Genomic DNA, 25,127 nt, shown 5'->3' with positions numbered 1-25,127 from the left:
GCTCAAGTCCGAGTGAAATCACGAGCAATTGGTGATAAAGTGAAGTGGGAGTAGTGTCAAGCCCCGCCCCCCCCAAGTCTGAGTCAGTCTCTCTCTCTCTATTTGAGCAGCTTGGCCAAATGGCGCGCGCACACACACACACACATGCACATACACACACACACACACACAGACTTGCGATTGTTCGCTGGCCCAGACAGGGAGAGCACTCGTGTGCACAAACACAGGAAGTGCATGCTAGGTAAACAAGGAAGAGAGTGTGCGCCGCTGAAAACAATGCATCCAACATGCATGTGTGTGTGTGTGCGCACGTTTGTTTTTATGCCAGTCTGACTGGCAGACGGTCAACTGGGGCCGTTTGGATGCCAGGCAGACGGATCATTGACCGGCCGTGTGCGTGCATGTGTGTGAGCGAACGCATGGGTTTCAAACATCTATTGTTAGCGTCTGAAGGACACCCAGGACACGCGAGCGACTGCGAACGTTTCACTTCCACGAGCGCGATGAGGAGACAACTTGAAAACGCCGCCGCCGAGCTGCAGGCGAGGATTAGGGAACCTTCATTTGAACACAAACACTGGCTTTGGGTCTGGGAGCAGAGATCAGAGGAGCGTGGGTGGCGGAGGCTGAGAACCCAGACGGGCGAAGTGTTACTCAAATCCCCCGCAAACCCCGGCTCGGAAAATCTGAGCGGGCCGTCTCGGGCAGGAAATCGCTCCTCGCATTAACGTGAGCCGTCGGTTCCTCCAAGAGGAACCGTCTGCCGGGTCGCCGCCGCCATTTCTCGCCGTTCGCCACGCGAGTTTCTAATTACTCCTCATCCCTCGGCCCCTCCCCCGGTTTACCTTTTGTTCCTGGATCTGGGCTTTGACCACGCGGTACTCGGCGGAGGGGGGCTTCTGATTGGCCACCAGCTCCTCCGTGTCGCTCAGCCAGCTCAGCAGAGGCTCCAGGGCATCTTGGAATTTCCCGCAATGCAACAGGGCCTCCTGCAGCTGGGCGATCCGCTCGGCCACCTGAGGAAGGGGTGAGAGGTTTTTTTGTTTTCACCGCGGCGGGGAACGGTTTGTTAAGAGATAAACACTGAACTGTAAAACACGCGAGGCTCCCCGCGGTTATAAAAAAAAGGCAGATGGTGCGTTCATATGTCCAGCCTTGACCTCGGGAGTTCAGCTTGTATCTCTTGGGAGGAAGTATTTCACGGTCCAGTATATTAGTCACACTGTTCCGGGGAGGATTTTCCACGAGACAGCCACGGTGCCGGGGAATTTAAAAACATAACGGTAGCATTCACGACTGGAATGAAATCCCCTTATCTTTATCATGCCGGCCCATAATTTCAACCCGCCCCCCTCCTGCCCCCAGTCCATCTTGCAATTATCTTTTCTAATTGGTCGGGCCCATCTAAGGGTGCCTCTGAAATTGGCATAGATGGGATGCATCCGCATTTTTTGGGGAGGGATGTGACGAATTTTCTGACGGCTATTTGGTTGCCGGGGTAACCGCCCTCTTTCAGGGTCACCCCGGATTCAGGTGCAGTCATACCCGCTTGTTGAGAGAGTTCCATCGGAGGTTGGTGGTCTCCAGGTCGTGCTCCAGCGCCTGGGTATCCGTGTGCTTGGCGGCGCTCTGGATCAGACCCTGGCCCACTGCGTTGACGTGCTGCAGCTTCGGTTGAATACTTTCCACCTGCTCTCTTTCCACCGCCTGGGGAGGGGATAGGAGTTTTTTTTTTTTGGGTTAATTGACCGCTTTGTGTGGCTAAGAGGGGAAAATGGTGGCGATGGCGGGGGTGGGTGGGGGGCTGAGGAGCGGTGCAGTGGCTGGAGTTTAAAATACACTGCACTTTCATTCTGCATGACAACAAACAGAAGTGAACTGTCCCACATTACGTGCCTACATATAGAAGCGGTGGGATATTAGGGGACGAAAGACAGACAGACAGGCAGACAGCAGACAGACGGATGTGCAGAGATAAGAGGGGAGCGGGAGATGGGAGGGGAACCGGAGAAATGGGGGTGAAGGGAAGAGGGGGGGAAAAAACGAGGGGGAGAGGGGGATTAGGGGGATTAGACGAGTCAGGGACCGGCTGGAAAAAGCTGAGTCGGCAACAAACCCTCATTGTAGAGTGCACTAACACACACTTGCATGGGTGCACACACAACCTTTGCTTATTCACACTCGCACAAAAGCGGGCAGACATAGCGACACTGACACACATTTATAGAACAGTCACAACTTCGCTCGTCCGGATGGATTTCTCACACACACACACTCGTGCACTCAAACACACACACACACACGTAGCCATTTTTCTTGATGACACTGGAGGTGGCTAGCAGAGAGAACAGGCCTGCGTCCTGAGCCAAAGTCACTTTAATTTATAAACATTAGCAGCCTTTTTTTTTTAATTCACAGCTCCCGGAGGAGAACCGGGAACGTTCTCAGTTGTTAATATAAATATTTAAATCAATTGAATATTTTTGGGCTGGAAAAAACAAAAAAACAAAAAAACAAAGTTGAAGTTTGACATCTGAACAATGTCTGGAGCTGAAAATTGACTTGGCTTTAAAAAGACACAAAACGTTAAATATCTTTCCTGTTTACCACCGTTCATTAAATCCGCAAAATGTGAACTGAATACTTTCCACAACCAGATATCGGTATTTGCTCCAGGGTTTGACACCAGTCTCTATCGCGCTCGCTCAACCGGTCGAGGCAGAGGGCCGCCCGCATTGAGCTGGGATCTCTCCAAAATCTGACTCGACTATCTTACACTCTGTAAAACGATTAATTTGACTGGTTGATGCCAAGCAAAGCATTAATAATACGTTAAATCTTTCCTGGTTGGCCTGTATTTTTCCCGTCTGCGGGTGTGCAGTCTACGGACCGCCGCTGAATTCACTTTTGTCCGGAACCAAAGAGATGAGCTCTGCTCAAGCAGACAAGTCGCCAAATCCGCTCAACGGCTTTCATAGTTAAATGGCTTCCCGACCGATTGGAAACCAACAAATATCTTCCAGTGGCTCGTCCATTGCATCTGGACAGACGGCGGGGAGGGAGGGGGGGGGGGGGAGGATCTGCGGTTGGGATGACATTAAAACATTAAAAGAGATTCTGACATTCAGGGGAAAAAAAAAAAAAAAGATAAAAATGGGCCCGGCAGAAAGGCAAATTAGATACGGTGGTTTTCGACTCCGCCGCGGCCAAATGGCGACCGCCGGCCACACAAAGAGACGAGGTACATGATATTTCTGCAAAACTGGAGGCCCCGGGGGGAGGGGGGCTGGGCTGGTAGTCCTTAAACTGGGATGTTTGTTAAGTTGGGTGAAGCTGCACATAGCCAGCTGCTGCGTGTCAGATAATAGCATAGCAACGGCGTGCATGTCGATGAATCCGGTGAAATCAACATCTGAACATCTTGCTGTCAGACGCCGGAGGAGCGGCTTTTTAAGGTCACGTGCAAGAGCATGTGAAAATGCAGTAAATGCAGAAAATGTAGTCCGTGTTCCGCCCGAGCGATGTTTCCCGAATGGTTTTCAGGTGAAACGGACGCCAGAAAGACTCTTTAGAGATTGGAACGGCCGATGATTTGCGGCACTCCGGGGATCGTTGACGGGACCTGCCGACGCGCCGCTCGACCCGATCTGACGCTGGCGGGAAGCGGCGGGGGCTGGAACGCGTTTCTGGATCTTTCTACTGGGTCGCAATCAAAGGCTTCGCAGATCTGTGCTCATCTGGTTGAAATACGGAATCAAACTACAGGTTGGTCGTGCCAAAGCGCAGTGTGTGTGTGTGTGTATGCAAATAATTCCAAAGTGTTTGAATGGTGATCAGCCATTCCAAAAAGTATCAATCTTTACTTCAGCCAATATACATTAGCACTGTATGTATGTATGTGTGTGTGTGTGTGTGTTTATCCAGTTTGGCCGCAGCTGTGCGGCAGCGATGGGCGTCACTGCTGCCTGAAACAGGAAGCCTGCGAGCCCAGAACAACAATGAGCCGCAGCCGTGACCCGCTCCGCCCTGCGCCTTATCCTGGTGCACGCCGGAGATACTGGGGGCGCAGAGACGGAAAAAACAGGGAAAGCACATCAATCCATCAGTGCGCTCGGCTGTGTGTGTGTGTGACAGTGAGTGTGCGATTCCTACGCGGACTGTGATTGTATTTCTTTCTTCCTATACGTGCTCGTCTTCACCTCACTCCCTCTCATTCTGGCCACTTCAGAGGAGATGGATTCACTGAAGCGAAGCTCTGGAAAACACTCCACATGCTTGTCATTCTTCCATCCTTCAGTCGGCACACAGCACCTCGCTCGCGCGCCCGCCCACACACACACACACACACACACACACACACACACACACACACACACACTTAACCCAGCTAACTTAACTATCAACGCCACACTTGTCAACTTTCCGGCCCCCGCTCCGTCAGTCCCCCCTTCCACAGCTGCTCCATTCCTCGCATGGTTCCCTGCGCCCTACTCCTTCCTCGCCTATCCCGAACCCGCCCCTCCGCGGTGGCGGTTCACGGAGGTCAGGCGATAAAGAACGCTGATGGATGTGGGGGGGTTAAGACCGTAAACAGATTCGGCTCTAATATGACCGATCGGGCGGTCGGAGGGGCCAGACGACGTGCGGGACAACATGGCGACGGGATATGCTCTGCGCTCTTTATCAAATTTGGGGAAAAAAATCTTTTTAAGTCATCTGATCAAGCACGGGACGGCACGTTGGCGCCCGATTCACAGCGACAAGGTTCCAGGTTCGACTCTGACAGGAAGGCCTTCTCCACGTTCTCCAGGAGATGTGTGAAAGAGAGTGAAAATGGTGTTAGTCTCGATATGACGGGTCTGTGGAGGCTCTCAGTCATCCAGGTCACGGATGATTCTGGTCAACTTCTTTTAGCAACTGGACTTGATTCTCGTCCCAAGAAGACTAAAAAAAGCCTCTCGGACGATATGTGAAATGTCCTAAAAGGAAGAGAATCAAGTCCAGTTGCTACAATAAGAAGTTTTTAACGAGAGCCTGCGTATGATGTTAATGGCAGAGTGGATGGTTGTGTCTGTTATATGATATGCCGATGAGAGGGTAAATAAAATGATGTGAATGGGAGAATGAATGGTTGTATGTGTCCAGATCAGGGATGGGCAATTATTTTGGCTGACGGGCCACTTATTTAATTTTTAAGCACAGGCCAACGAGGTGAACAAAATGAAAATTGCAATTAAAAATTTTGTTTTTTTTGGGCATTTTATTTCAATTTTAAAATCAATAATAATAATGTAAATGTACCGAGTGACATTATTGGAAAAAAATAAATAAAAGGAAAAAAATTAAAAAGGAAAAAATAAGTTTCTAAATTAAATATTGATTGAAAACACTTGCTAAAATATTCAAAGAAAACTGGCCGGATGTGGCCCGCGGGCCGTAAAATGCCCAGGTCTGGTCCAGATGATGTGTGAAGAAGGATGTGTTTATCTCTGTCTGACATGTGAGTGACAGAATGAATGTTGTCTCTACACGACATGAATGAAGAGCGAATGGTTGCATGTCTCTAGATGCGGCCCTGTGATCGACTGGCATCTGGAACCCCGGCGACCCGGAGTGCAGGATAAGGTGCTCGGATACGAACGGGGGTATAAATGAATGATGTTCGGGCCGACGAGGCACATATGAAGCCAATCCCGCACACGGGTTTGAGTCAACTACAAAAAGTGCGACATTTCATTTTGAAAAAACCTAAAATCCAGTGATTCCAGCAGGATCAACATCAGGATTGTAAACATCTGTCTGCATGTCAGAGGGAGATTTCTCTCTTCTCTTATAACCTCCAACATCCAGCAACAACACCACTATCAACCTAAGTCACACTTCATCTTCGCACTTCCTGCCTCAGCCAGCCGTCACCTTCCTGTCTTAACCCCGCCGGCTTCCTTACTGCCTCCTCTCTGTTTTATTGTCACGTGGAATGACGGGGGAGGGGAGGTGAGGAAGGAATCTGTTTCCAAACAACTCTAGATGGAGGGGTTGGGGGAGGGAGGGGGGGTGGAGACTGTTTCCCCCGGTGGAGACTTCGCTTGAAGCCCAGGAAGGAGCCGCATCCAAGATGGGATCACGGCGGGTTCATGCGGGCCTGTTGGAAATCCCGTGCTAATTCATGGCGGATCTAAGCGCACTCCTATCGTCCTTTTCCTCTGCTTAAAAATTAAAAAAAAAAAAAGATATATATATATATGATCTGTTTTTTTAAACTCGGGCACCCCTCTCCTTCTGTGGGCTGATCGTGGGACGCTCAGGGCCAGAATTATCACATCAATCAAAACTCCAATATATTAACGGGAAACCACCTGGCTTGTTTGTTCTCTCTCTCTCTCTCCTGCTCACGCCCACTCCCCACCTCTGCTCTATGCTTTTTACATCCGCGCCTCTTGTTTGCCGCACGTTTCAAGCATTCAGTGTTACGATCACCAGTATGTTTGCATAATGGATAAACACCAATTGAAACAAAACATTGTAAAAACAAGGAATCTGTAATGTCTTGTCGAAATGTTCTTGTCGTGGCAACCGAACTTGAATTTCCAGCGAAGAAAATTCAAGTCCGGTTGCAACGGCAAGAACATTTCGATCCGGATGACTGAGAACCTCCACAAGCGATCTGTGACAATATTGAAAACTGACAGATGAATAAATGAACTGAAGCATAAAGTGAAATAGTAGAAAATATGATGCCCTCCTGTTCTGTGTAAATATGGCTGGTGGTCGGGCTCTCCCACCCCAGTTCATTAAACTGCATGCTAGGGCTAGTCCATCTGTCTGTCTGTGTAACACACACACATATACACACACACACACAGGTCTTCAAAACTGAGCTTCATACTAATCCAAAGGCCTTCTGCCTGTGTCTGCCTGCCAGCCTGGCTCTCTTATCTCTGAACCAAAGCCTCATGTAGCTCAAAAAAGGTGCTCCCTGTGCAAACAATAGCTTCCTCCACCCAACCGCCCCGTCGCCCGGCGTAACTCTTCCTGCGTCAGCCTCTTTGTCTTGCCGTTCCTCATCAATCTGTTGTGTTATTTTGTTTTCCTGGCATGGTGATACCGCTTTGGTCTCGGGTTAATAAAAATAAAGCGTGCGCGATGGAGGTCGGTCGGTAAAGAGGCCGCGGGTGTCCGAGCCGCACTTCTAGCGTTAGCCACTTGTACTTTCTTATCAGGGTTCATGTTCCCCCGACGAACGAACGGTTTGTGTTGCCGTGTTGGCAGGGGAGGGTGGTGGTGGTGGTGGGGGGGGCAGCTCCACTAAGTGCCACACTATTTAGCTCTCACCTCCTTATCGCAGGAACAATACCATCCAAGCATAAATGAGAAGGAGGGGAGAGGGGAGGGTCAGAGGGCTAAGTGTAAAGCAGACGGGGGGGGTTGTCACACATGCAGCAGGGGTTTGTGTCACCTTGGAGAAAATGTGGACAAAAGCCCAAACCGCATTTCTGAATCTTTACTCGTGATAACGTTTATTTTTGTGTTTGCAGACCGCTGCACCTCTTCAACCCTCACCGAGGGAGGGAAGGTTTTGTAAATGCCCCTAATATAACTCTATTTAGAGCATTTGGGGACGCGGATGAGTCTTAAAGGGCCCAGATTTCTACGTCGGACCTGGAAAACGGGAGTTTAAACGTATGTGACCTTGTTTTAGACAACTTTAGAAAAACTAGAAATAGTATTTGGTGCACTCTGCCAAGAGCCAGAAATGAGAAACACATGTTTTCTTAGTTGTGTCACTCGGTTTTCAAAAAAACATTTGATCAAATCAAGCCAGATATGGTTAGAAATCATCCGCGCCGGCCGCCGCTGCCCTCCGCGCAGCTAAAGGCCGCTGAGGCTGAGCGGACGTGACATCTGATCACATTAGGCCGGGCCTTAGGATGGGCTGGACCGACGTGGGCCGATGACACAAACATCAGTCACACGCACGCAAACGCACGCCGTTGTAGGAAACGCACGTTCAGATGTACGCGCCTCGAAGCGAGGGACGGTTCGGTCGGGCGGGGCGACTCAATGTCGGATGTAAAGCGTAGCGTAATAGATGTTTGCCTCGTCAGTGCGGCGATTAGGCACATTAGTGATCACTTGGTTTGTGCACTCTGTGATAAAAAGATTAACTTTCTATTCCTGGCTTCTAAATTGCCATAAACAACTTTGGAAAAAAAAAAAAAAAACATCTCAAAGGTAAAAATAAGGTTACAGCTTGCCGCATTAATAAAACATGGTCACAAATGAATTGGGTCTGTGCGTAAGGCTCCGGCCAAGCGATTCCAGGCCGGGAGCGGCAAGGCTGTCCGACGTGCTGCTGCAAAGAGGCGAGCGAGCGAACACACCTTTGACCGTGACTCGGGTGCCGATGAAGAGGAGGGGCTTCGAGGACAGACGCCCACACACTGACGGTCTTATGTTTTTTTCTGCGCAAAGCCGGTCTGGTGGCATTTATGAAATATCCATTCCATACTGTTGACGACTTTACCAGCAGCCATGTTTGTACCGTGACACCGATGCCGCTTTCATTCATTCATTCATTACGTGCACCGAGAGGCAGGGTTCGCCCTGGATTGGTGGCCGATCGGCAACGGCGCCACAAACAGATATACACAAGCGTATGTACCAGCATTCCCCCTCTAAATTCAAACGTCATACGGAGACATATGACTTTTCGCTCCCTCATTCACACATCTGGGCAATTTGGGGTGATTCCACCCTCAGGGACCGAATCGAATCCACCCAAACACCGACTGTCCTTCACACGTCTCGACTTATTATAAAAAAAAAAACAAAACATCAATTTATAACTAACTTGCCTCGTTGGATACAGACTTTTCTGGCCAATTATTGGAAAGGAGCCGGATAGAAAACACGGATCGCTCTGTCCTCCTGTGCTCAGGGGCCACAGTTTAGGAAGGAAAATAACCTTCCATATATAAACACAACACAACAATGGGCGACCGTTCTGGCTCAGCATTGCAAACTCTGCATTTGCGATCAACATTATATATATATCAGTGGGCTGGTCGCGCCAGCAACACGTGATCGGCCTTAAACATTCTCATGCACTGTTGATTAGCCCCCCCCCCACCACCACCACGTAAATCCTCATCACACGCATTACACACAAACCGAGGGTAGATTCCCATAAGTAGCGTCCCCCCACCAGCATCATGTTGCAGGCATTCAAAGCTCTACTACTGAAACACAACTAGCTAATTATGGCGTCCACATAACTTCACCCCCTACATGCATTTTCCATGCTATGTCTACATCGGTTACACTCGGCGCTCAGCTGCCTGACCCAGTTCTCTCTTCACGCTGCGCCTCGGCGTGTCCAAAATAACACGTTCTCACTAAAAACGGACCGGGCTCAGCTCTTGCCCCCTCACCTACAAGCCTCTCTTTATGACAGCCGAAGCCGTCTACCGGGATTTCAATGATCGAAGTGATTGAACGTGTGCTCCATCCCATAATCTATACCGCGCAACTCGGGACTCAAAGTTCAGTCCGATGAAAAAACCCCAGTCCAGAAGTGATTGGACCCACTTAAGGAGTTGGTAATGGACTCAAACCACCTGCTAACCAAATAGCGACAATAAAAAAAGACATGTGTTCTCGGGAACAAAAAAAACATCGGAAATTCATAAGAGCTCGTACCTCTGCTTGTGTCGCGTTATCGGATATAACCGGTGACTCATTCCCTGCTGCTGAGTTGTGACCCGAATCCGCGTGACAGACCGAGGCCCCCGACTGGGCCCCGTCACCCAGGGGCCCGCAGTCCTGAGCGTGGCCGGCCTCGGTCTGCGCAAACAGGCTCTGGAGGAGACCCGGCTCCAGCTGATCCCAGACCCGGTCGCTGGAGAAGAGCGCGGGGAAGTCCTGAGCGGAGCAATCGGACTCCCAGTCGCTCTCCCCGGTCATGGAGCCGAGGGCGAACTCTGCTCCATCCACCCCAGACTGGGTGCCTTCTGAGTACGAGTCCAAGTCCAGCTCTTGAGCGTCCTCGCAGGCCGAACTGAGCTCTGAAGGGCCGGGATGGGGACGTTCAGGCGCCGCCATGTAAACAAAGCTGTCGGGAGAAAGAAGCGCTCCCTCTTCCTCCTCCCCCTCCCCCTCCTCCTCTTCCTCCTCCTCCTCCCCGTCCTCTGCCTCTGGGCGGCAGGTAGGTTTGGGGATGGGACTGGGGGGGACGGAATCTTCAAGTGGAGATGGTGGATAGCCATTAGGGGACCGGGCGGTTGCAGAAACGGCCAAGTAAACAAAACTGTCTGAAATAACGAAGGCCTTCGAGCCGTTGCCCTCCAGTCCGGCACTGAAAGACTCAGGTTTAGAGTGCGACTGAGGCGAAGAGGGAGAAGGTGACGCGTTTTCAAGTTGAGGGCAGTGAAGAGGAACGGGTTCTGGTTTTGGGGAGCTTGACGTCCATTCTGTTGGTGCTCCCGTGTCCGGGTCCGGTCCGGGAAGAGCCAGTTCAGACTCCTCCTCCTCCGCGACACTTGAAGTATCCGACAAGACGGACGTCCCTTCTGTGTTTTCCACACTGCGCTCTGCAATCTCCGGGGGGAATAGATCTTCTCGGCAAGGATTCATGTCAACACACTGTGTGGACTCATTTCGGATTTCTGTTTCGACCGCGTGCGGAGACTCATCGGAGTGCTCCGCGTCCACTGCCTCGCCGCTGTCAAAACATGCCTCCGATTGTCCGTACACACACCACTGGTTTCCCAACTGTTCTTCTTGGGATTCCGCGTCGCCCTGCGGCAGCGACTCCTCCTCCTCTTCATCGTCTTCCTCCATCTCCTCTGCGTAAGGGTTCAGGGGGTTGTGAGCAGAGGAGGTGGACGTCGTCTCGCAGTTCTCGAGGTCCGACTCGGACGAGGCCCCGCTGTCCGGGTCCGTTTCGGTCCGCGGGGGTCTCCCCCGTTCGTAGCCTGGCCAGGTGACGTCGTCGCACCTTTCCGGCTGCGCCGCGGGGGCGCCGCCGGAGTCCGACTCCAGCTGGCGGCCCAGAGCCGAGTCGGTGGGATCGCTCGTCTCCTCTTCCTCCGCCTCCGCCTTCTCCCGGTGGAAGTCGACCTCGCAATCGTCATCGATGACGCCGTGCTCCTTCTCGCGGTCTTGCGTTCGCATCAACTCGAAGTTTGTGATTTGACGCGAGACACTCGGGTCCGGCGCGGTCCCCTCGGAGCCCGGGGCAACCTCGGCAGGCTCCGCGGCATCCGGAGGGAGAGTTCCTTCACAAACAAACCAGTCGGTCTCTGCCTCGTCCACCCTCTCGTCTTCCTCTTCCGCCAAACAAGGAAGCGTGTATGGGTCAAGAGGATCGGGGTCTACGCTCATCTCCGCTCCTTCTGGTCCCTCCCCGTCCTCGTCTAGACATTGTCTTTCCAGCTCCAGGAAGAGGTCGTCAGACTCGGCCCCCGAGCTGGGGCAGGGCGAGGCGTCGAAGACCCCGGGTCCACCGAACCCCACGGGGGGAGTTAAAACGGGCCAATATCCAGTGGGACCCGACAGTTCCCATCCCTCGGATTCCAGGGTCTCCCTGTCCCAAGGTTGGTCGATAATCTCCCGATTCTCCAATTTAAGAACGGCCTCCCATTCTCTCTCCTCCCGCTGAGCTCTCTCCTCCGCTTTATCCCGCTCTATCTTCCACGTGTCGTCGTCGTCCCCCTCCGCAATCGCTTCCACGCACTCCTCGTGAACCTCTTCCTCAAGCTCCTGAAGTATTCTGCGCTCGTCCTCTTCGAATTTGAGTTCCGAGGCTGTGCGTTCCCTGAGGGCGCCGCCCTGAGCGCCCCAACCGAGGAGCCCCTCGTCACCTCCTTCCTGACTGACGCAAGGGGAAAGAGGTAGGCCTCCGTATACGATCCCCTCCTCGTCTTTTAAGAAGGGAGACGGGGGATCTAGCAGGTAAACCGACTCGTCGTCCGTGTTCCCCTCCTCGCCTAGCAGAGGGGGCAGAGGGGGGAGTACGGGGAAGTTGTGTCTCAAGCTGACTTGCGTCCTTTTCCCCGGCGTGATGCTGTGGGGCCACGTGCGAGCCCTGGTCGGCGGACAGAAAACCGGTTTCGGCGGGATGAGCGGGGCGCTGTCCCCCGGGTCCTGGTCCAAGAGAGGAGAATCTCTCTCGGAGTCCGACGTCTTTATCGATTCTGCGGGCTTCTCCGGGATCTGTCTGATTCCCAGAGAAGAACTAGAGGACCGCTTATGCTCCGCGCCTTTGGCCTCCTGCTTCGCGGACAGCATGGGGCTGTGTTGAGTTGATGTTTTAGCACCCTGGAGTGCCCGGCTCCGGCCGAAAGCCGGCGACCGTTCTTTGGAGGGGGGCGGCGGCGGGTGCGTGGGCTTGTGTTGCTTGTGCGGCGCAGGATGGGCCATCCTCTGCCTGCCGAGCGGATGCTGCTGCTGCTGCTGCTGCTGCGCGGGAGGCACCGGGCTCACCGTGGGAGTCAAGGAAGGCGAGCACGACACGGGAGGAGTGTGGGGGGCCGACGACAAAGGGGAAGGCGTGTAAGGCGGTAAGGAGGGGGTGGATGAGGTAGGGGTAGACGGTTGGACGGGCTGAGCGGCGGGTAAAACAGAGAGGGGGATCCCTGCCCCCGACAGACGCTTCTCTGTGCTTTCGAGGGACGAGAACTCCAGCCTCTCCGCAAACTCCGGGTAACTCGGGGGCATGAAGATTTTCCAAGAGCGCCGATTGGGATTGTCCTTCTTATCGCCGCCTTGGTGTCGCCTCTTGGCCACGGCGGCGACCCCGCCGGAGCCGGAGGAGGACGGCGCGGCGGGCAAACCCGGACCGGCGATGCCGACCGGCGGCGACATGATCTGAGGGTTGCCGGTCAGCTTCAAGGCGTCGAAGATCACCCTCTCGTCCAGCCTCTTGGCTCCCCCGGCGGGATCCGCGGACCTGGAAACGAACACGCCGCCGATGTCCGCTCCGATGGTGCCGTTGCTGGACAGCGTGCTCCCCTCTCCTCGTACCTCCCCGCCGGAGCCCAGCGTGCTCCTGGAGGGTTGGCACAGTTTGCTCCCCTGATCGATCTGTTCGTTGATGCGCATGGTGTCGTATATGGATCGCTGGGGGACGTAGCAATCCTCGATGTAGGCCTCGTCTTCGTCGCCTTTCCCAAGACAGCGAGGGCTCTGCCTGAGACAGTCCGGGCGACTCAGAGGCTTCCCCATTTTTTTTTATTCCTTCAGGCTGTCACAGACACTGCAGTGTGTGTGTGTGTGTGTTAGCAATAAGGTGCGGATTAATCACGGCACTTCATCGATTGAATTAAAAACAATTTCCTGAATGGGCTATGGAGAGGAGATGAGTCTCCTTCAGTGGTGCCCAGTCCGGAAAAAAAATAAAATAAAATAAAAAAAAAAAAAATCACACAGTTCATTTGGCTGGACTTCACAAATCCTTTGGGTGTCACATCCTAAAAGGGCGCGTCGTGTCCTCGCCTATGTCACCTCCACAGATGTGCACTTCCTGGGTCTCGGGGCGGCGCGGCGCGGCATTGGCGAGGGAGCGAGAGGGGCGGCCCTCCCCCTCCGCACCATATTAATCACCAGCTCTGTTTATTCAAACGTCCGGTGGAATGACGGAGAGAGGTGGGGAGATGGACGGAGTCGGTGGGGGCGGAAAGCGGAGCGACATGAGGAGGATATCCCTTTGATTGGCCGTCGGAGAAAAAGACCGCCGGCTTCTCCTCCACATTCATGATCAGCCTCCCCTGACCCCGCTCACCAGCCCGCCTCCCCCCTCCGAGCCCCTGCCTCTTTATACCGCTTGTCTCCACGGCGGAGTTCAACAGTCTCGGCGAGAGGCGGCCGGGGGGGGGGAGTTTTTAAAAGTCTCCTTTTAAGGTGAGAAAACCAACTCTCTTATCTCTTATATAAAAAAAAAAAAGAAGAAGGAGGCCGTGTGGGATGATGCTGCAGTGAGAGAGAGAGAGAGAAAGTGCAACATTCCATGCGCTCCTTTCAAAAGAAGCGAAAGAATACGAACTCTATTAAATGATAAACGGGAGAAAAAATATGAAATCCCTTTTTCCGAGTCACCACTCTGTGAAGGCGCAGGTGGTCCGGAGCGATTCCTCTGCCCTCCTTTGAATCCATCCCAAAGAGTCAGGGGTTCGGGCCAACCCGTCTAGGACATCCCGTCATTATTATACGGAAAAAAAAAAAGGCGAAATCCCGGACAAAGAGTCAATATCTCAGCTCCTGTATCGCTTCCTCTGCCGTTTCTCCCGATGCAAAGCGGGTTCCGAAGGGGGGGAGCGGTTGCGGCGCGAGAGGGCATCCGGGGGTAGGAAAGGGGGGCGAGCGGCCGGATCCCGGGCCGGCCAGGCGGGCGAAGGGAGAGCGGCGAGTCGTGGGAGCGCGTCCAGAGGGCAGCGACCCGGACGGCCCTCCGAGCTCCGGCCCCGGCTTCGCCTCGCAGGCGGCGTCTCCCTCCTCTTCACTCCCGGAAAATCCCAGGACGGTCCCTCTTCCATTTACCCCCGGCTCTGGGATCCCCTCCCCGCGGCGCGCTCCATGGGAAACTAAGTGCCACGCAATCCCCGGCTCGGCGTCTCCCTGCCGTCTTTCTTCTCCGCTTCTTCTTTCTCTCCTTTTTTTGCTCTTTAGAAACGTGTGGGCTGCCAAGCTGCGCTCTCTCCCTCTCTGCGCTCCAGCCACTACACAGCTGAAATGGCTTGCAGCTGCTAAAAAAATCTCCCTCTTTCCTCTCACTCTCGCTCTCTTGCCGCTCCCCCTCCGTCTGCTCTCTCGCTCAACCCCCTCTCCCTCTCTCTCTCTCGCTCTCTCTCTCTCCAGCTCCCACCCTTGTCTTTGGCTGTTTGTATTTGAATTCAGTTCCGTTTGTTCTGTTTCCTGCACGGGTATTAAAACACAGGAAGTGCCCCAATAATGCCGGTTTCCTGTCGGAGTACACACACACACACACACATGCTGAAGGAGAGGTGGGAGAGAAGGAGCAGAGGGGTGGCGTGGGGGTCACGGAAGACGTGCGAGGATGACGACGGCGCTTAAAACGCATTTCAATTAATTCAATATACTCTAAGTTGGTGGGCACGAGGGTCTGCCCGCTTCCTCCCTCCAGGCAGGCGCGACACAATACGGTGTTTCACGTAAACCCCCCCCCCCCGCGCCGACTCGGAGGCTGAATTTAGCAGGGTGAGGGAGAGAAAAGGCAGCGAGCAACGTGAGACGGCAGCATTCATCGCAGCTTTGTCATTCTTGAGTCAAAGAAAGAAAGAAAGAAAGGGGGGAAAGAAGAAGAGAGAAGGCAGGAGGAGAGAAAGACGCTCACCGGGAATAATCGCCCCCCCCCCCGCCCCTCTTTCCCAAAGCAGCAGTTTTGGGGTTTCGGGAGGCAAGGAAGTGAGTCTGCTGTTATTCGCGCGTTCCTTCCTTTGTTTTTATTTAAAATTTAAAAAACGGGCCGCCCCGCGTTGAGAAAAAAGAAAACAAATATAGAGAGGACACAGACGCAGACAAAAAGTGGGTGATATTCACAGGCTGCACTTGTGCATTCCCGTCTGCGCCTTCGCTTGAAACCCAATACGAACGGGAGGGGGTGTGTGTGTGTGTGTGTGTGTGTGTGTGTGAGTGTGTTGGAGGGGCCAAGAGGAAAAGGGGCCGTGCACAAAAAAACTCCGGCGGGTTGGACAAGGGTGGGGCGGCGGGCCGTGTCTTCAGAAGTAGAAGCTCCGAGCCGCCCGGTGGGTCTGCAGGAGGACGGCGCCCGCGGAGCCGCCGGCCTCCAGCAGCCGAGCCTCCGGCCCACATTGTGTTTTTCTTTCCTCCTGTTATCTACGGCTACAGGCTTCCACGCCGCTTCCCTCTTCTTCCTCCTCGCCGTCTCCTGCCCTCCTTTTTTCCACAAGCGTGTGTTTGCGTAAAAGCAGTCTGGACTCATTTTTCTTTCTTTTCTACCCCCCCCCCCCCTCCTCCGCCTCGCTCACTTCTTTGTCTTGACACACATTTCCAATCCTCCAGAGGAGATCTGCCTTCCTCAACTGTTGCGCGAAGCGGCCCGTGGCCTGCATGTCAAATATGCTAAATACTCCACTCTTTCTTTTTAACTGACCCCATCCCCCCCCCCGCCGCCGCCCATCCCCTCTCTGTCAGTTGCGCTGCAGCTGTCATTGCAGCGTTCAAGGCAAACGTCTTTATAGAAACAAAAGGGGTTTGTTACACACACACGCACACACACGAGGGTGGTGCTCGCTAACTCTCGTGTGAATCTAACCGACCCCCCCCACCCCCACCACCACCACCAACAGGAACGGGAGAAGATTTTGAACGCTGGCAGATGTGGGCCGGCTATCGGGAGGCTCGGAGGAGACGCGAGAAGATAAATAGGAAAGGAGGCGTGAAGGACACGGCGGAAGGAATCGCAACAGATGACTTCATTTTCTCTCAAATGCACCCCCCCCGCCCAACCCCGAAGGCCGCCTCTGCCCTTCCAGATCGAATCTGATCGGGCGATGCCGCCGCGGGCCCGACCCAACCCCCGGCTACGTCCCGAGAGTCATCTCTCCGAAGACACGGCCGCTTTGGGAGTCACAGAACGGAGTAAAAGAGGGAGCGAGGAGGGGGGACGGGATCCGCTAATGGGCGGCACTGACCGTCTAGGGTTTCGGGGTCCCCGACCCTGGAACCATTTACCTCCGTGACGAGAGCACAGAAGAGCAGTGGAGGAGGCGGTGTGTGTGTGTGTGTGTGTTGGGGGGGAGCACAGGTGTGCGAAATTGACTTTTACAGCTCATTTCCTTGGCTCGGGGGTCCTTTCTGTCCCTTTGTTACTTATTTCTGCGCTCGTTTCGATGCGATCTTCGACTCGGTTCGTCTAGTTTTTCCAGTCTCCAGAAGCCCCCGCCCACCTCCGCCCCCCCCAACCCCCTTTCTGGTAAACTGGCAGCGAGAAAATATTTAGCTGCCATCTCTCTTCCTCTCCGAGCCCGCCCTCCTCCTTTCCAACTGTCAGGGGGTGTTTTATATTAACAGAGCATTTCACCTGCCTCTGTGTATATGAGTGTGTGTGTGTGTGAAAGCACTTATTGTTCTCAACCGTCGTCGGGCAAACACGCGGCCATAAAGAGATCCAGATGAAGCGCGCACACACCTGAAAAGACGCCACGCGCTGGACGTTTTCGCCATCAAGAGCGACAACAAACACGCCTGTCAATCATCTAGGCACAATACTGTTGGTTATTGCAGCAGCTGCGTGTGTGTGTGTGTGTGTTCATAAACACACACATTCTTTTAGGGCGAATAAAAACTTTCACACTTTCTCCCTGGTGTGTTTCCATCCAGCCGTCCGGAGTTTAATGTCCGCATGCGATTTAATGCGGGAAGGACTTTCCACATTATAAACACCTCCGAGGTCAATTATCTGCGGCGCTTTGCACCAGTGGGGAGAGTTAAAATGGCGAGTGTCGGTTTATCCTCACACACACACACACACACACAAACAACACCTGCGTGGCTTCCTGTGGAGGTCAGTGCTACAGTGCATCTTTCTCCTCGCACACAAAGCCTACACTCTCCTCTCGCTCGCTTTGACATTGTCCCGCCTCCAGCCCCCCTCCCGGTCTCCTTCCTGACAACACCTCTTCCAGGGGGCTGTTAATTTTCCCCGGGCCGTATTTGCATACGCTACACGCAGCCGCAGAGGCGGCGGGTAAATCCGTCATTTGCGAAACGACGGCGCTATAGCTCGGAGTGAAACCGCTCCCGACGAGAACCCATTATTATTATTATTATTATTATCATTGCTGCTATTAATGACCCGCTCGTCGTTGATGTGTTTTGTCGTTTTCGCAGTCAAGGGGTTCTCAACTTCTCGAGCAGGAACACTTTCACAGCTCCCTCCCACGCAACGGAGGTTGCACGTGATGAAACACCTGGGTAAATGATTAAACTACCTGTGTGGAATCCAAGGGACTCGCTTCCGCCGGTTATTAGACATTGGACACATTTTCAAGCTGGGGGCAAAAATCCTTTCCAGTGAGAAGGACATGAATCTCCTTTCACAAATATTTTTTGCAGTCTCCAGAACGAGGCTGTTCCTCCACGCATCGGGACAGCATTATTGTCGCAAGTGAGCAGGGACTATGATAGTTTTTGCGCCACAGTCCGCAGGAAGGATCTGGTAATGAGTGGCTTATGAGCTCCACCAATCACAGAGCACCTACGTCAGATTAGCTACAATGGAGTCGTAAACAGACCCTGCTTGGGAGCAGGAGCCAAGAGGGGACCGAGGCCCGAGTTCCTATGCTGCTCTAAGAAACAGCCGAGGTCCTGAATAGGTTCCAGGACCTATCTAAAAGTTTATCATCTTCCTTTTCTACGGCGGTTTGATTTTGAGCGGGCTTACCCTGGTCTCTTACTGCTTGCGGGAATGAAAAGCCAAAACGTCCCCCTGAAGGAGGGTACTCCCTGGAACGAAATTTGACCCGGACTGTTCTTTGAGACTTTCTGTTAGGAAGCCCCTCTTATGAATGTTCGCGTTTTCCGGGCGAAGCAACACATTTGATTCTTGATTCGCCTCGTGTTGGGAATCCCACCGAGGCCTTACAGCGTATCTTGCTAACGTATGGCCTCATTCAGACAGGAAGTCAACACCGGGCTGCACCGAGGCTCGGAGGAGAGGGGGCGAAAGGGCCGGGCCGAGCTGCGGCGGCGTGCCTCTCTAATTCACAACAGCTGAGACAATACGGGACCTGAAAGTGGAGCAGCTAAAACATCACACACATTACTCACTGCTCCTCAGACATATTTAGATGATACAACCAAAGGCATACCGATCAGTCACCTTCTGGATCCCTTACAGATACAAAAAGAGTGAAAGATGCATTTCGGTCTCCCTCTGTTAGTGTGTGTGCATGCGCGTGCGCCGAATGTTACAGGAATGTTTGGCCGAACGGTCGAAACAATTTATCGAATTACCAAAATGATGTTAGTATGATCCAATCAGTCCCTTAGGGACGAAAACGCACACACACACAGAATGACACACAGGCATGAGTATGCGATGGGGGAGAACAGAGAGACAGAAAGGGGTCCAGGAAAATCCTGAGCGCCAGTAAATATCACCGGTGTCCAAATGACGTATGACTTGGATTAGGCCGGGAGTCATGGGAGGGTTACCGGGCTCTGACACACTGAACTCTGCTGCCTGCTCAGCGCCGCGCCGTTCCAATCGGGACATGGGGCGTGGACGCTCGGAGGGGGGGGGGGAGGGGGGCGTGGCGACAGGTTCACGGACCTCGACGTGAGCGAACGCAGATCCGTCCGGTTTGAAAATGCCGGCCATGTTGTTAGCGGTTCAGGTGCCAGACGCAAAAAACATCTCAGGGAACGCTGCTCACTGCCGACGGACGGGCCGAGTCCAGATCCCTGACCGGATACATCAAAAAGTATCCCTTGATTCAACTACATCGCCCGATCTGGATGATAAGGCCATATCGTGTCATCAACAACAACAACAGTTGAAAAACGACGTAAAGAATCTTTTGCTGAAACCCCTCTAAGGCCGGGCAGGCCGTGGAATCCTGGTACTTTAAAGTGCTGGGATGGTTTTGGACCGTGTGACTCACCGGGATAGAATACAGGTCATTTCTCACATCGCGGCGGGTTGTTTGAACACGCCGCATTCTTACTAAACAGATCGGCAGCGCGTTAAACGCCAAAGCCTTCGGTCTCAAAGATCATGGCGTTCCCCCGTAAAAGACTCGCACGCTCCTGGTTACGGACGTAAACATGGCGAGGGAAGCCGACAAACAACTCTCAGCCCGCTTTGAATCATTACAGGGTTAAATTTAATTACGCCTCGATTGCCTTTTATGTGGCTTGTAAACAGAACTCGCCCCTTGCCGTTGATGCCGTTGGAACTGTTTACCTGTCGGTCAGAGCTACACATCGTGGTATTTTGGGCCGTCTCATCGAGAACGGCGCCAACACCCATCAACTGGGATGGATAACTAGGCGTACACAGAATGTCCGACTGTAAGAAAAAGCTCATGTTCTGCCACGGACTATCAGATTGGTCGTTTTTATTTCCTCCCTGCACGGCTTCGCCGTGCGATGTACCCGACTGATAGCCAACTCATTTTGGCCAAAAGTCGATGTTCCGCCGCGAGCTCTGAAATTCCCTCGGAGGCCAGAAGAGCTTGGACTTCTTCTCTGCATTTTGTCACGAGAAATCAGCTGACTAATGACTGCGACAGTTTTTAAAAATGGAGCTTTGTGGTCTGTGAGCGGTGTCTGGCAATGGGTTCGGCTTAATAATAATCACCGACGTCACGTGAGTTCCTATGAAACTGTAAAAAGACCCTGGCGAAAAAGTTCTGGGCCCTGAAGATCCCCCGCCACCGGTTCCTCTGCTGTCCGAAAGTACCGAGGAACAGGCCGGTTCCGGAAAAGGATCCGGGAACTTCAGAAAGTTCCTCCGGTGGGAAATGAACTAAACCCAACCAGGTAGTGACCTCTGAAGGCAACCGCCCGGTGCATTCTGCCCGGTATGCCGTGTTTACCACAAATAAATACCACAATACCCCCGGCCCCATAAACAAATATACGCCTTGCTTCCTCATGTACCTCCCGGCTGTGAAGGAAGACCTTCTCCAGCTGTGGGTGAAATACCTCTTGAATATGTGAGCAGAGGAGGGGAGATTTATGGACGGAGGGAAAGCGGACGTGAGGTTAGCCGATGTGACAGAGGAGGACGCGGCGGAGAGGGTTAGCTAGAGGCAGGCGATCGGCTGTGGCGACCCCTGATGGGAGCAGGCGAAGAGAAGGGGGAGGAAGAGGGGGTGAACCTGAGGACACGTGCCGAGCGGCGAGGAGACTCGCGGTGAGCTGCCGTCGTGATTCTGGGAGCAGCCGCTAAGTAGATGCTGACACGGTGTGTGCGGGAAAGACAATGAGTCACCGGCGGATCAGACCACGAGGAAAGAATGCAGATGGTCGGACGGATAGAAGACGCGCTGCGTGATGAAGCTTCACACACACACACACCCCATGCTCCGTTGTCACCCCGGTCTAACCAGCCCTGCCCAGGAATGACCATCTGCAGCTGGGGGTTTACAGCTTTGCTAAGACACCTGCATGTGTGTGTGTGTGTGTGTGTGGGTGCATGTATGCATGCGTGTGTTCCCATCCCACCCAGAGACTGTCAGCTGCATGGGGACGAAGGGGGTCGAGGGCATGTAGAGGGATGTTGAGGCCACACCCGAATATCTATCTATCTGTGTGTGTGTGTGTGTGTGTGTGTGTGTGAATTTGTGAGGGTGGGGAGAGTAGACAGCTGGGATTCCTCTTGCACCCCGAAAAAAGCCTGGAATTAGAGGCATCCTCTGGGGGACACACACTCCTCGCCGGTCTACAGAGCGAAGGGCTCCCGCAGTAGCGCCTCGGTGCGAGCGGCGCGGCCATGTACTGACAAGTACCCGCTAAATACTCAGAGGAGGCAAACAGAGGGAAGAGACGGCATTTCCGGGATCACTTGTTCATTAACTGCCGCGCGACGAGGTCGGATTCATGGCCCTTTCTTTGTTTTATATTTGTAAAACTATTGTCTGGGGTTGTGGGTTATTTCCATCGTCCTTCTATGACATCCCTGCTCCCAGAGCCTCTCGCTGTCATCAATCAAATAAGGAATGAAAAATGATCGAAAACACTATTTCTCCTTTTTCATTTGCTCGTAAGCAAATTGGATTGGATCGTGAATAAATGTAAACCCATGTAATGTGCATGTAATAACCCCCCTGTGTGTTTTGATTGCTTCACAAAAGGTGTTTTTCAGTTCAAAGTCATATTCACAAGTGAATTATGGACGCCATTCTCTGCACTGAGGAGTTTAAACAATCTGACAGTGTAACCTCTCACTCCCATGACCCCCCCCTCGTCTTTCTACGCATTGGCATGACATCATCCCTCCGGATCGGAGACGAGGGTCTAGGGTGGGGGTTGGGGGTGGGAATGAGGGTGAGGAGTGTGTGTGTGTGTGTGTGGGAGGGGAGGGGGGGTCTGCTTCGGAGCCGGGCGGACATGTTTAGGTTTGAAAGTTGGATCAGTTACATGGACAGAAAAGGGGGTTGAGCGAGAGAAAGGGGAGGTGGAGACAAAAACGGGAGTGGGCTCCCTATACCCTTCCACCCCCCCGTCCCACTTTAGATTGTCTGGAGATGGAGGTGATATCCCCCGCGGTTAAAATACGCACAAAAAAAAAAAAAAAAAAGGTGAATAAATAAGTAAAAACACGGTCGCGGTTTAGAAGCTGTTTTGCGCGGGCCGGCCTCGGGTTCGTCCTTCCTTCCTCTCCTCTTCATCATATTCCCCTTGCTATCCTCCGCGGCGCTGGGCGTCCTATAAATACCCCCCTCCCACCCCAGATAGAGTGACAGACAATTTCTCTGTGCTCCACATACCCCTGCAGACAGCAGCTATTATACGTCCCGCCTCTGCTCTTCGCTCCCGCCGCCCCCGTCTGCCCGCTCTACGGTTCGCGGCTTCAAGTGCCGGGAAATTATAGGTAATCATATGATTGCCGTCTGCATTACATTTGGGCTAATTTCCCCCACCGACGGCCCCTCCATAAATCCCCTTTTTGACACCAGAGAGGGGGGAAAAAAAATGCTAATAAATCTAAATGCGACTACCGGGGCCTATCGGCGCTCTGCAGATATGGCGTGTAGCGCCGGTATCTTCCAATCAGATAATTAGTCTGTGGGTGAATAGTGGCTGCGAAGGGGATTTTAGTTTGGACGTGGAAAAAAAAAGCGGGGTGTTAGAGGAGGATAAATCATTTGGAATTGTAAATGTCCCGGGGAAGATTCGGGACGGGCCAGAGGGAGTGTGTCTGGGGACGCCGGAATGAACAAGCGGCAGGGGATGGATGGATTTAACGGCAATCCATACAGAATTTCAAGACCTACTGGAGGGTTTCGGTCCAAAGCTAAGAACTTTCTCCCAAAGTCAGATCTGGGCGGAGGGGCGGGGGGGTCCGGAGACGTCCCCCGACGGGCCGGTAAACACTCGGCGGAACTCGGCTCGGTTTATGAGGCTCCTCGCGGGCCCCTCTCTCCGGATCGGTGAATCTTTTCTCTCCCTCTCTCTCTCCGCCGCTCTTAATCTCCTGTGTGTCGCTGCACGTTAATTTGATTTGCTCTCAATGAGAGAGCGACGGCCATTATTAAGGGCTTGTGTGGCCCCCTCCCCCGTGGCCCCATGGCTTCATTTTCCTGGGGGACGAAGGAGAGCTTTGGACAAAACACTAGTTTTCATTGCGTCTGGGTTTGTTTTTTTTTCCCCTAGAGAAAATAATGAGGAAAAACAATATACATCTATTCTTACTTCTCTACCCACCACACCAGGAATAGTGTTGTTTTGCAGAGGTAATTATCTTATTCTATTAATTCGCTGATTCCTTCATTTGTCAAAACCACTTAGCCTGCAGTCAGGGTTGCGTGTGTGTGTGTGTGTGTGTGTGTGGGTGGTGTTGGAACCTACACCAGGTGTCCTTGGGTTCACCTTGGATCGATCATGGGCCAACATATGGAGACATACAAGTATTCACTCATTCGCATGTTATGAAGGCTTACAAGCTCATTCAAACATCTGGCTATATATATATACACACACACACACACACACATATATATATACACAGACATACAGACAGATAGCTGATATGTCTGCACAGAGCATTTTGTTCACCAGGCGGAGACAATAGATGAAATGGAAACTCGCCCTCTGAGGACTCAGGATTCCTCCGCTCACTCGGGGAAAAGCTGGATGAAATGTTTCGGACGTGTGAGCCGGCTTAGCGCTCGCATCGGTGAATCACCCGCTCATTTTACGCAAACTTTTCCCGGGGCATTGCGGTGGGCCCGGGGGGGGGGGGCGACTCCTGCGTCTTATCTTTTTTTTTTTTTTTTTTTTTTTTCCAAACACCCCTCTCTTTAAAGAGGACAGGATGTTACATCATGACGAGAAAATGTGCTCTTTAATTACTGTGGCTGGAGTGAAAGGGCAGCCTGTCTCCGAGCAGGGAGCGGCGGTCGGACGCGATAAAACACAATGGAGGTGTCTGCAGAGCACAAGGGGGGGGTCTTATGTGATTCCTTCATTTAGAAAATGTGAAAAAAAAAAAAAAAAGAAAGAGTCGAATGCCACAGGAACCGGGGGAAACGGTCCGAGGTCTTTGCACGCTGTAGCCGTGACGACCGGACCCGTTTATGCGGAACGCTCCGAGGACGACTCGGTCAGGGTGAAGGAAAAAGCTATTTTCCTCGTTGACGTTGAAACCCACTTCCTGGTTCGCACGCGTCTCCACCTGACCGGGGAGTGGCTTCCAATCCTCTGGCTGGCTGAGACCGACCCGTGTGCCTATCGGCCAATGAGCTGGCTCGGATGGCCGCGTGGTTAAAACGAAACAAAAAAAAAAAATCCAGATTTGAGCCGATTCTTAATAAGGAACCGTTTTTGGGAGCTTGTTTGTTTCGTCCTGACATTCCTCATCTGTTCTCCATTAGCCACAGCCGCTGACAGTTAACGTGACCATTCCTGATCCTATCTACCGCTCCCCTCCCTCTTCTTACGGGACAGCTTCCTCCGAAATGCCAACCATCTCTGGGAAAGGAGCGAATCTACGTGGGAAAAGTCATTTTCGTATTCTTTCGGGAAAATGAAGTGCATTCGGAGGAGGCGAGGTGAGGCTCGTGGCGTTTGTGCTCCGGTTTCAGATTTAGACCGTCCGCCCGTCGCCGGCGTGACACGGCCCGCTCGGCGCGAATGCCAGAGGGCTGAACTCCGGCGGTGCGTTCGGGGCGGCGAAATCAATCTGGTATGTCCTTGCATGTGTGGAAGGCCGGGGGAAGGAGGGGGGAGGAGGGTCGGAGAGCGTGCGTTTGTGGGAAAACATGAGCTGACGGTTGTGATTTCACAGCGTGTCAGAGATGCGTGACTCGACTCGTCTCCAAGTCGAGCGACACAGCAGAGAGAGCCCCCCCCCCCCCTCGCATCGGAGGGAAGCGCAGAAAACCGACGCGGCGGGGCTTAACGTTGTTTCACAGGTGTTA

The 25,127-nt window shown here is 53.0% G+C and overlaps 1 protein-coding gene across 1 annotated transcript in view; it reads right to left on the bottom strand.

Annotated features, from left to right (window-relative positions):
• Window positions 1–25,127, bottom strand: part of LOC147216377 (microtubule-actin cross-linking factor 1, isoforms 1/2/3/4-like) — a 107,037-nt gene that overhangs the window by 31,009 nt on the left and 50,901 nt on the right. The window contains exons 61-62 of the mRNA XM_086178412.1: window positions 1,546–1,707; window positions 846–1,016 (exon numbers count right to left, since the gene is read on the bottom strand). Of these exons, the coding sequence (XP_086034538.1) occupies window positions 846–1,016; window positions 1,546–1,707 (333 nt within the window). The remainder of the gene's footprint in view (window positions 1–845; window positions 1,017–1,545; window positions 1,708–25,127) is intronic.

The sequence above is a fragment of the Fistularia commersonii genome, chromosome 30 (genome assembly GCF_037954325.1).
Source record: "Fistularia commersonii isolate RoL2024-O1a breed Wild chromosome 30, RoL_Fcom_v1.0, whole genome shotgun sequence".
Classification (NCBI taxonomy): Eukaryota; Metazoa; Chordata; class Actinopteri; order Syngnathiformes; family Fistulariidae; genus Fistularia; species Fistularia commersonii.
This window is presented reverse-complemented; position numbering and strand designations above follow the sequence as displayed.